This window comes from Phascolarctos cinereus, unplaced genomic scaffold, assembly GCF_003287225.1.
Source record: "Phascolarctos cinereus isolate Bilbo 61053 unplaced genomic scaffold, phaCin_HiC Scaffold_5;HRSCAF=322, whole genome shotgun sequence".
Lineage (NCBI taxonomy): Eukaryota > Metazoa > Chordata > Mammalia > Diprotodontia > Phascolarctidae > Phascolarctos > Phascolarctos cinereus.
In genome coordinates, this window is record NW_027555958.1 from 472,069,831 (window position 1) to 472,082,099 (window position 12,269).

At 44.8% G+C, this 12,269-nt stretch overlaps 1 protein-coding gene across 1 annotated transcript in view; it reads right to left on the minus strand.

Moving 5' to 3' along the window:
* Positions 1–670: 670 nt before the first annotated feature.
* The window catches only part of PTGER3 (prostaglandin E receptor 3), a 93,313-nt gene continuing 81,714 nt past the window's right edge, over positions 671–12,269 (minus strand). The window contains exon 4 of the mRNA XM_078156717.1: positions 671–4,494. Coding sequence (XP_078012843.1) covers positions 4,148–4,494 — 347 coding nt within the window. The 3' untranslated portion in view covers positions 671–4,147. The remainder of the gene's footprint in view (positions 4,495–12,269) is intronic.

The window sequence follows — 12,269 nt, forward strand, 5'->3', positions numbered from 1 at the left end:
AGACATCTATTCTCTTAATGAACATCTATTAAGCATGCCCTCTATGGAGGTGCCAGGCACTATGCTAAGTCTTGAAGATACAAAGACAAAAATAAAATAGCCTCTGCCCATTAGGAGCTTAAATTCTTTCAGAAGAGACAGCATGCATACACATATGCATATATACATACCACAAATATTTACATATATACACGTATACATAGACATATGCACATATATGTACATATGCATATGTGTGTGTGTGTATATATATATATAATATATATATACATATATAATATATATATATATATTATATATATATATAATATATATATATGCCATGCAAAATAATTGAAAGTAAGCAACAGCAGCTGGGGGAGAGTAGATCAGAGAAGGTCTCTTGCAGGAGGTAGCAACTGAAATTTGAAGAGAAGTAGGGCTTCCAAGAGGTGAAGAGGGTGAAGAGGACATGACTTACAGGCTTTTGGGAAAGCCTGGAAAAGATACAAAGTCAGGAAATGGGCCACCATTTACTGGGGAGTAGCAAGAATGTTAGTTTGGTTGAATTGTAAATGATTCATGTTTAATAATGCTGGAAAGGTAGGACGGAGCCATTTTGTGTAAGACTTTAAACGACTAGAGAAGAGTTTTGCACTTGATTCTAGAGGCAATAAGGAGCCATAGAATGTTTCATTTCAATGTTTATTTCACATCCTTTGTTTACTTATTTTCCATGTCTTTTCAATTGTACTTTCATAATACCTCTCTTACTCTTCCCACTGCTCAGACATATCATAGGCTCTGCTAAGATCATTCCTATAGCTTCCAAAGTGTAAGGGTGGGGTTGATACCTTAAGTAAGAACATTTTTTGATGGACTCAGACAATTAGAGCTGAGGGTGAAGAGGGTTGATCCAAGTCATTTTGTGAGAGACTGGGTCTTGACCTAAGCGATTTAAATAAGTGGAGGAAATCTTGCAGGGAAATGATAGTCCCATAGTACTCTGTGCTGGACAGGCTATACTTGGAGTCCTGTGCCCAGTGAAGTTTTGGGCATCCCATTTCAAAAGATATAAATCAGAGTCCATCCAGGGAAAGGTGACTCGCATGGTGAAAACTAGGGAAACCACACTGCAGGAAAGGCTTCTGAAATGCTGGCATATGTCTGAGGGAGTGAATTAGAGGATCTTAGATCTAGAGGTCATCAAGGGAGGTCAACAAGTCCAATCCTCTCATCTTACTGATAAGGAAACTGAGGCCCAGAGATGTGGAGAGACTTGCCCAAGGTCATACAGCATTAGGGGTGAGGGTTGAACTCGGATCCTCTGATTCCAGAGCCAGGGTCCTTTCTACTGTACCACACTGCTTTCAGGGGGGTGAAGGGCTACAGAGTGAGCCACCAGAGAACTGACTGAAGGAACTGGGAGCAATTCTTCTGGAGAAGGAAGGCGGAGTGGGAGGCTTTCATCTGATTGTGGGATTAAACCTCTTTGGCTTGACCTCAGAGGATAGCACTAGGAACCATGGGCAGAAGCTGTAAAATGCCAAATTGGGCAGGATATGGGAGAGACTTCCCAGCCAAGGGAGCTGCCCCAAGCAGAATGGTTGCCTCAGGAGCTACGGAGTGCTCCTCAAGGGAGGTCTGCAGCTTGTAGAGGGGATTTCAGGTGTGTTCGGCTGGTTTCCTTCTAAGTCTCTGATTCCATGAATTTTTTTTAATGTATTTTTATTTTTATTTTTTATTTTTTTAGCTAGGCAATGGGGTTAAGTGACTTGCCCAGGGTCACACAGTTAGCAAGTGTTATGTGTCTGAGGCCGGATCTGAACTCAGGTCCTCCTGAATCCGGGGCCGGTGTCCACTGCGCCACCTAGCTGCCCCTCCATGATTTTTAAAAACAGATTTTACATGGCAGACGAGGCACAAAGCCACTCAAGACACTAAAGAGACAGCATGGTGTAGCTGACAGAGTGCAGTACTTGGGGTCAGGAAGAACTGGGCTCAAATTCTGCAGCAGACACCACCACCACCAAATGGCTTTACCACTCTGGGCCTCATTTCTTCATCTGTAACATGAGGGGTTTGGACTTGACCTTGAAAATCCCTTCCAACTTTGAATAATGAGCCCAAGAGTGGTGTGTTCGGTTCTGAGCAGTGCAGTTTAGGAAGGACACTGAGACAGGGGAGAAAGGCCTGAGCAGGGCAGCCAGGATGGAGGAGGGCCCCAAGTCCATGCCATGCTGAAGGTTCTGGTGCATCATAAGCCCTTGATAAATGCCAATGGATCAATCGATTGGTTGGTTCATGGACTGACCAGACCCAGAGGAGATGTGCCAACTGTGGTATCTGAAGGACTGTCCTGTGGAAGAGGGATGAGAGAGTTGGAAGTGGATGAGGCAAATTATGACTTGATGTTAGGAAGAACTTCCTGGAGAGAAGAGCTATCCCAAAGTAGAAGATCTGTCTTGAAAAATGATGGCTCTCCCTCATTGGAGGGCTCCAGGCAGAGAATGGGTCATCACTTATAGGCAGTGCTGTGGTCAGTCTTCCTTCTCAGGAGAAGGTCCTTCAGTAGATGGTCACTGAGGTCTTTGGACTCCTCAATTCTATGACCCAATGGTGAAGGTTACTCTTCACTCCTCATTCTCAAGAAGTAACACAAATTTCAGGGTTGAGGTAATACTACACACTTCACTGCAGAATCATGAGATTTAGACATAAAATGAACTTTCGAGAGCTCATCTCACCCAGCCCCATCATTTTCAAAATTAGGGGCCTGGGTCCTCAGAGAGTGAAGTCATGGGCCCAAGGCTGCAAAGCTCCTAAATGACAAAGCAAAGATTGGAAGCTGGGCCTCTTGACTGCAGGCCCACTGGCAATTGGTTCTACAATCCCAGCCCTTGTGTCCTGGCTCTTAGCATTCCAAGCCCCATTAGCAGTCACCTGACCAGCCCCCAACTCTCCCAGCATACAAATGTGATTTAGAAAGCTGGTTGTTCAAGCATTAAGTACCAACTAAAGAGCACATTATTCATTATTTGACTTTGCCAGCCCTTGTCACAATAAATCACTCTGTGCGGTACACAGCTCAGTTCTCTGAAGCAAAATAACTGTAGCTCAGAAAAGCCCTTAAAAAAAGAATATAGGTAAATAAATCAAGCAGACATCCTTCCCCTCCAGTGAGGCATGGAGCCATCCTTCTTAGACCATAGTCTGGGCCATTCCAAAGAGAGATCTAATCCAAGCAACCCACAATTGGCTTTGCCACCAATATGAGGCACCCAGAAGGCCAAAGTGAGGTCAATCACCGAAAATGTAAAAGGTAATTAGGGCCTCAAGGTCCTAGCATAATGAGTCTGACTAATTCCTGAGTCCTCATTGTCACATGTCTCATTAGGTACATAGACCACAGCAGAAGAGGTGGAACTCTTTGGAGGTGGAAGATCTGGGTTCAAATCCTAGCTCTATTTCTTACTACAGTGACTAACTTTGATCACGTTACTTTGACTTTCTGGGCCTCAGTTTACTCATCTGCAAATGAGAATGGACTCTAAATTAACTTCCAGCTCTGATTGTTACTATCTATATGTAGCATCCCCTCTGAGGTTACCATCCTTGAAGTCTCTAGTATTAATTAGTTCTCTTAGGGAATGACTATTTCAGGTTCAAGATACTCTGTGGGTATCTAAAACTAGAACTAGAACTAATGAAGATCTACAGATTTAAAGTGTTTACCTTTAAGTGAGCTAGAGCTAAAAACATTTACTGAGATGGCTTCTGAAAAGCAGTCATCACGTAATGTTCATTTCCCTCTACAAAATCTGGGATGTGTTCTCCTACAAATTCACTGGTGGGAAGAGTGGGCCCACTCATGAAAGAATGGGTGAATGAATGTACAAAGGACTTATTAAGTGCTTACTACATGCCAAGCATTGTGCTAAGTGCCTGGAATCCAAAAAGCCATACAGTCCCTGCCTTCAAAGAGCTCCCATTCTAATGGGGGGGGGCATGTCAGATGGAAAAGTTTCATGGTTATTAGAGTGCAGCCACAAAGCAGAAGTTAATTTTTTTTTTACAGCATCTCAATTGATAGAATCATATTGGTTTCTGATGGTGAACATTTGACAGGCCCAGGACTTTGGTGACTACAGCTCCCTTTTCTGGGTCTTCAGTAGATGTGGCTGTAACCCCTGCAGAAGTTCCCAGGATGCATTGCCATGGGGGTGCTTCCCGAGATGGTAGCTGAGGGCACTGCTCTGGAAGCCTGGCTACTCCCACGGCTCTCCGGTTCAGCATCCTGGGCCGTCTTTAGCAGGATCTCAGAGGAAATAGTGGTCAAGGTGGTGAGGGGGGTCTGACTTGCCTTGCACTTCCTGTCTCCCAACTCCTCCTCAGGGGGCCTGGCTGTTTCAGCTAGGCTGGCTTGCCTGTCCTGTGTGTGGCTGGTAGAGAGGGTTGTCCCCTTTTCCTCAGGAGTGACTTCCCAAGATGATGGTTGTGAGGGGTGAGCTGGAATACATTACAAGATGCATGGAATGCATTAGGAGAGGGGCATGCCCTTAGGGAATCACGTAGCTAAGACAACCCCCATCTGTGATGCTATAGGCCCAGCTGAGCTACCTCTTCTCCCGGTGCCCTGCTGCTGTTCCCCCCAAGGGACAGCATCTCTGCTGGGTACATTGTTCTGCTGATTTCCCTCTCCCTGCTGGTGAGGATGTCTCATTGGTTAGCTTATATCGTACTATATGCCATGGATAATAAGGTTATGGGGAGGTGAGAGATTCCCTCTTCAGGACTGGATTTATCTTCCATAGCTGTCCAAGCTCCCACTGCTCAGAGCGATCTCTGGCCTCATTGACACCATACAGAGCATCTTGCTTTTTAGCAGCCACTAGGGGTGTGTTTGAGCCTTGAGCTGGCGGGTGGCTGGCTGCCCTACATTGATAAAAGGACTTCTTCAAACCTCCTAAAGAGGTCCCAAAGTATAACCCTTTCTCTACCCTTCCGTTAAGACTTTAATCCCTCATTGTCTATTAACTAACCTTTATACTAAAGAGGAGAAGAAGAAGAAAAAAATCAATTAATCAAGGGTTCTGTGATCAACCTAGGCAGCTCAGTGTCATAGTGAATAGAGCACTGGGCCTGAAGTCAGGAAGATCTGAGTTCAAATCCTGCCTCTATGATCCTGGGCAAGTTACTTATCTGCCTCAGTTTCCTCAACTGTAAAACAGGGTTAAAAATAACATCTGCCTCACAGGATTGTTATAAGAATCAAATGGGACAATGTCTATTAAGCACTTAGCACAGTGTGCAGCACACACCAGGCAATGAATAATTGCTTGTTTCTTGATCTCCCTTTTCTCCCCACTACATGTGCAAGGGTCTTTACTGAGTGATAAGCTCCTCGAGGGCCAGGCTAATGTCTTAACTAAGATCAGTTACTCCTTCCCCCTGAACCCCATCCCCCCAGCACCAAACCGTGCTGGCGCTCACAGTTCTTAACAAATGTTTCCTAAAGCAGAATGAAATTGGATGAGGGCACTAGGTCGGCCCATAACACAGACTCTGGCTCCTTCACACGCATGTAACTGATGATGTTTCTTCTGTCTTTGAGTTCTGCCAGGCTGGGGCAAGCACCTTCTATGTCATGCAGAGCCTTGTGGTGGCAGAGAAAGGGCCTGCAATTGGGGTCAGAAGACCTCGGCTGGAATCCCAGCCTTGCTACTTGTGATCTGTGTGACCTTGAACAAATCACTTCTCTCCAGTTTTCCATTGTTAAGTGAGGGTAAGGATCTCTGAGCATCCTTCCAATCTGAGAGCTCTGCTCCCTAACTGAGCACACCTCACATCCTTGCTCCCCCACTCTACACCTCCTTCCGCTACCCTCTTTCCTTCCGCAACGTCATGTCTAGAGGAAATCTTGCCATTGTGACGTTTGAGTCCGTAGGAGTAAGGAGTGATGTGAATGCAAAGAAATGGCCCCAGAATGATCTTGAAGATTAGACAGTTGGCTAACCTTCAACTGCTTCCTCTGAAATCTGGCGCAGGGAACAAAATGGAGAAATAAAAATGTTCTAATCAGCTGAATTATGGCAGGCCATGTTTCCTTACTGATTGTGGTTTCAAATTCTCATTAGTCCGGACTCTAAACAACCCAGTCACTCAAAGAGCCACAATTTGTTTTCACATACCAAAAAAATTATCATCAATGTTCATTATCATGGCCCCGATGCCTTGGAAAAGTCTGAAGTGCCTCCTGAATCATCACAGAAAGATAACCTCCCAGTCAACCAAGGCATTAAATTTACCAGAGCATCCCATTCCCTCACCATTCTAGATAAACAGGAGGTCACTGTGTTTTAGGAACACTGATTTGAGCACTGGTCTCACCGAGAAGATCAGGAAGGAGAATGAGAGCTCATATTTCTAGATTGTTTTAAGGATTACAAAGAGGCAGCTGGTTAATTACTGGACTTGAAAGGAGAAGGAACTGGGTTCAAATCCTCCCTCATTTAACTTCCCTGGGCCTCTATTTCCTCATCTGTAAAATGGCAAGTGCTACCCAGCCTTCCCTTAACGACCTCAAAGGAAGGGAAGCCCCCAGACTCCTGGGTCAGTCCATCCATCAGACTGTTCTGTGAATGTCTGGAAGGCTTCCCTGATACCAAGCCCATCTTGTCCTCTTTACAGCTTTAACTCGTGATTCTGATTCTGTCATCTTGGCACACATGGACTACGTCTAATTCCCCTTCCAAGGGAGGGCCTTCACGTGCTTGAGGACAGCCATCATGTATGTTTCCTTCTGAGTCTCAGATGGACACTCCCAGGTGCTAATGTGGCATGAACTCAAGGTCTTCTTCATTCTAGATGCCCCCTTCCTGATGCTTGGCCCATGGAGCATTGAGTCTGAGCCCTGGTCCTTCCAAGGATACTTGGGTATCAAGAGCCAAAGGTTTATTCCTTTGAGATGGTGGCATAAACCCTGGGTGGGCTTTGGTTCCAGCCTCTAATAGCTGAAGGGGCAGGAAGGCTGTATTTAGGGTAGCCATCTCTAGGATGGCAGGGGGATGGGGGGAGAGGGAAGGGAAAAAAATGTACACAATAATGTTGCTGTATATTTGAAAGGAATAGCAAGTTGTGTGTAGCAGATTTGTAGTTTCATGTACAATCATCTTTTTTTATTGTACTATGTTATGGAAATGCTTGTTTTGTTCTATAAATTAAAAATAAAATAAAATTAAAACTGTGTTAGAAAAGATTGGCCACAAGGCCTGGAGTCCACTGTCTTGCTGAACCTTGAAATAACTTTGACCTTGTGATCACCCTCTTCCTTCTGCTCTGAGAGAGCTCTTTGAGCCAGCCCTGGGAGGTATAGGGAAAGGATTGGCCTTTCCCACAATGGCATCGTGGCAGCTTTATGTATATAAATAATTATATTATGTAACAAGCTATTCTATCTATACACATTTAAATATACATATGTCCATGTAAGTTTTGCTTTGTCACATATATGACAAATGTTCTACGTATATTGTTACATGTAGACATATAGACAAAAATAAATACAAGGTAATGGGGGGGCAGGGCTGGCAGCTGGGAGGTGAATCTGGACAGGCTTCATGTAGAAGGTGAGCTGAGTTGAATCTTGAAGGAAACAGGGGATACTAAGGTTTAGAGAAAAGAAGGGAGGGAACTCCTGGCACGGAGAGGAGAAATGGAGCATTGTTAGTACAAGAAGGCTATTTTGGCTGGACCACAGATCACAAAAGGAGAGAGATGAACATTAAGGCTAGAAATGGAGGCTGGAGCCAACTCATAAAGAGCTTTCATTGCTAACTAGAAGAGGGGAATAAAAGAGGGAGCTGATACTAAGCAACAAAGCTGGGGTGACTGCCCCCACGCCTAAGTCTATGGAGGCAGGGATTTTGTGCATATTATTGTTCTCAAAAAACTGTAACGATGCCTTTGCTTATATAGCACTTTTCCTTCTGAATATACCTCTCTCCACTGTTCCCTGCAGGGAGCCTCCCTTAGTAACAGATCAAAGAGGGAGAAAACTATTCTGTAAAACCCACCACCTCCTCTTCCACACCAGAACATATAAAACATGGCCACACCCAAACCCATCACCTTCTTCAGTGAAACAGAATGAAGGCAGTATCCACATATTATTTTAGATAGGGTTTCAATTCAACCAGCATGTATTATAACCAAGTCCTGATTAATGTACATAACGAATTCCCTGGAGTGGTTCATTATTTGAATTTGTGATGTATATTTCCATTGGGCTGAAACCAATAAACCTATTTTACATGATTATAACTTTTCAAACACATTCAAACACATACTATGTGCCAGGCGCTATACTAGACACTGTAGATATAAAGTCACAGGCGGAACCCAATTAAGGAGGCCCTAAAATATTTATGGGAACACAACATTAGGATATGGGTAAAGTATTGCAGGGAGTGAGGAAAAGAATGCTGTCCATCCAGTTGGTCACTGGAGTGTCTGTCAGACACTGGGAAAACAGAGAAAAATAAAATAGACCCTGTCCTCAAAGAGCTTACAATCTAGCCATGGGAGACAACATGTACGTGAAGAAATAAATAAATACATTTAGGTAGTATCCCAAGACACCTCGATGTGGTTATAGCCCCAAATAAGGCTCATCGCTCTAAGCTTCCTGATGGTGGGCCTTCTCCAGTAAAGGAAGTGTGATTGTTTTTTATAGAACTGTGGAATCTCAGAGTCTGATGGGACCTCAGAGGAAGACTAGTGCAGCCCACAACTGAAAAAGAATCCCATCTCTAACATCTGCAAATAGGTCATCGCGCCTTCACTTAAAAACTCCAAGGTGGTAGAAGCTTCCACTTCCAGAGGCAGCCCATTCCACTTAGGGAAACCTTGGATCTAGTCCTGACATCCAGCCCTAATTGGCTTCTTTAGAGCCAGTCCTGTCCTCTGGGAACAAAGAGAACACATCCAATCCAACCTCGAACAAGAATTTCCTCTCCAGCCCACCAGTGAGGTTCTTCCTGCCGCCGTACAAAGAGGGTGAAGCCCCCACCTCCCAAGGCAGCTCTTTCCACCTTGAGGTTGTTCTAATGGTGAACAAGTTTCTCCTGCCCTCAAGCCCAAATCTGCCTTTGTAACTCCCTCCCCCCCCAATTGTAATGCTCTAATTCTGCTCTTTGGGGCCAAACTGAATGGATCAGAATCTCCTCCCACATGACCTCTCTTCACACATTTGAAGCAAGCTTATTTTCCCCTTATTTTCTTTTAGGGTGCAGGCTAGTTTGGATGGCCACTGTGTTGTCCTGACCTACCCCCTGTAGGATGATGAGTAGGACATTTATTTGTAGCAGTTTGAACAGATGAAGTGACGTTGAATATACAGGGAAATTCTGATCGGGAGGGGTTGGACCTCTGGTTTCCTGAGTGTAGGGGGCCCACAGTGTCAAAACTCTCTGTCAATACTGACTTGCAACTGCTTTGCAGCTTGTATAGTTTCAGCGAGGTAATATACTTTTAATCTCTTTATCTTTACCTTTATCTCTTTAGCAGAGACGACCAGAGTTGAGATAAACTGAGTGTGGGGGACCATTTTCCTTCTGCCTTTGTATCGCCATCGCAGAACCCAACACTTGTCACATAGTTGGTGCTTAATAAGTGCTTGTTGAATTGAATTCAATGCATGATGTGGTAGAAAGGGCTCTGAGTGTCCAGTCAAAAGATGGCTTTGAGTCCCTGCTGTTCCATTTACCAGATGTATGATCTCGAAAGGGATTTCAGAGACCTTCTAGTCCAACTCATTTTATAGATAAAGAAATGAGGCCTAGAGAACTCAAGTGACTTACCCAAGGTCATCTAGGTAATAAGTAAATTTGAACTCAAGTCCTTTGATTTTAAATCCAGCACCCATATGACCTTCACTCACATCCCTTCTCTGGTCTTCAATTGCTTCTTCTATAAAATAGAGGATTGAAGTATGGTCCCATACGTAATTTGTATATAGTAAATCTTTAATGAAATTCATTCTGCTCAGCTATTGATCCCGTAATTCCATTGTACTACTGAAAATGTATACCTATGAAGCTGAGTCTCCTTTTCTCAAAGAAGAATCCTAGATCTAGGCCTGGAGAGAACTTAATCCACACAGTCCAACACTCCTGTTTTACAGACTAGGAAACTGAGGCCCAGAAAGGGTCATACTCCTCGTTAATGGCTGCTATAATCCATCTGAAGCTCATCATCTGGGTGACCTCAGGTGAGTCCCTGAACCTCAAATGCAGGGGTTGAACAGGATGGCCTCTAAGGTTCTGACCAGGTCTAACTCCATCTATGAGTTTTATACCCATACATTGTCAGTAGTACAAGGTCACCCAAGTAGTGACTGAGACAGGCTTTGAGCCCAGCGCATCTGACTCGATATGCCCGTGCTGCATTCCCACCTCTTTCAGCACCTGCTGCTCTGCCCTGTGCTACACGCGTGATGTTGGAAGGATCTGCTGAGGCCACCCAAGCCAGCTCCCTCGACTCTCAGAGGACGAACTGGAGGTGGGGAGCAGACTGGACCAGTCTGACCTTCCCTCCACCTCTGGGCACAGAGTCTTACCAACGATATCCAGGTAGACAATGCATATACATCCTAGGATTAGTCAACTTTTGTCTCTTTCTTTTTACTCTGTATGAGTAGGTTGATCCATCCTGGCTATTGTACATATGGGAGTGTGTCTAACTCTGCCAGTATCTCCTTCAAAGCAGGAGCATCTGGAGCCTGAGTTCATTGGCCTGAGAAAGCACCTCCCAGGCAGGTGGGTGAGGAACACCTGTCTCTTGGTGAAGAGCCCAAGTCTGCCTATGAGCTCCCCCTTCACTGCCCTCCATGCTCTTGGAAATCACACGAATAGAAGACTGATCAGCCAAAGTGATCCCTCTGGGAATCGGAGTTTTGCATTTTGCAGTCCAAAAGATGCAGTATTTGTTGGGAGTTTCCCGTTGTCTCAGCTCATTAGCACAAACTGCATTTACCTTCCAAGCATGGGAGGTTTGCTGCAGTTCAGGTACATGAAGGGCTGTCTCAGTGAGTGAGAACTTTGCCCGGGTGGCTTCAGTCACTGGTGCTCAGCATGCCCAGGGGGGCTTTTCTTCTCCCGAGTCCTTAACACTTAGGGATTCTTCATCTGGAGCATCTCTGTACCTTTTCCACTTCCAATTTTGGACAACTCAGCTAGGGATTGGGCCTGTGTTTTCACTGGTCTAGGGAACTCTCAGATGCACCCCCTTTCTCCAGCCTATGGTCATAGACAGTTGCCTAGACCGCTGAGAGAGACATTAAGCATCTTGATCAGAGTCAAACAGTCTGTGTCAGAGGTGAGACTTTAACCCATTTCTTCCAGGATCTGAACTCAGCCCTTATTAGCTTCGCCATGTTGATGAATACAAACAAGAGGCACTTCATAAAGCCTGGCTGAATCAATGGATAAACCATTTCTATGAGACTCCCAGCTTTCCAAAGCATTTTTTTCAATAACAACACTGCAAAATAGAATTACAAGCATTGCTATCCCACTTTACAAATGGAGAAACAAAAGCTGAAAGAGGTTTAGTTCCCTGGGCAACGTAGAAGGGTAGTTTGAGTGCTAGACTTGAAGTCAGTCAGACCTGGCTTTGAATGCCACCTCTGATGATCATGGGCAAATAAGTTAAATTCTGAGAACCCAAGTTTTTTTCTCATCTGTATAATTGAGATAACAATGTCCTTAGTACCCACCTCAAAGGGTTCCTGTGAGATTCAACTGAGATGTCTAGAATAATATACTTTGCAGTTGGCTAATGAACACCAATTGTCAAAATTAAGTGATTTGCCAGGAGTCTCCACTGCTAGGAAGTGTCAGGAGCCAGAATTGGAACCCAGATCTCTGGACTCCGAATCCAGCACTCTCCCCACAATACCATGAGCCTCTCCAGTGGAAATGACAGCCACTCGTGCTGACTGATGCAGCCAGAGCCACAGAGGTCACTTCTCCTTTTGCATTTTCTTGAATGTGAATGTAAGGGGGTTAGAATGTGTTTCTGCTGAAACACTTTCAGTGTAGGACACCATGTTTTCCTCTCCTTTTCTGTCAGTTCCTTCATTAAAGTCAGAGCAGATTTTCCAGCTGGTGAATGGGAAAGAGGCTGCAGAATGTAAAGAGCAGAGCAGGTATTGAGAAAGGAGCAGCAGCAGGTTGGCCCCAGATGTCGCCCTTTGCCCTTGCTGGCCATGGTGCCTACTCTTCTGCCTG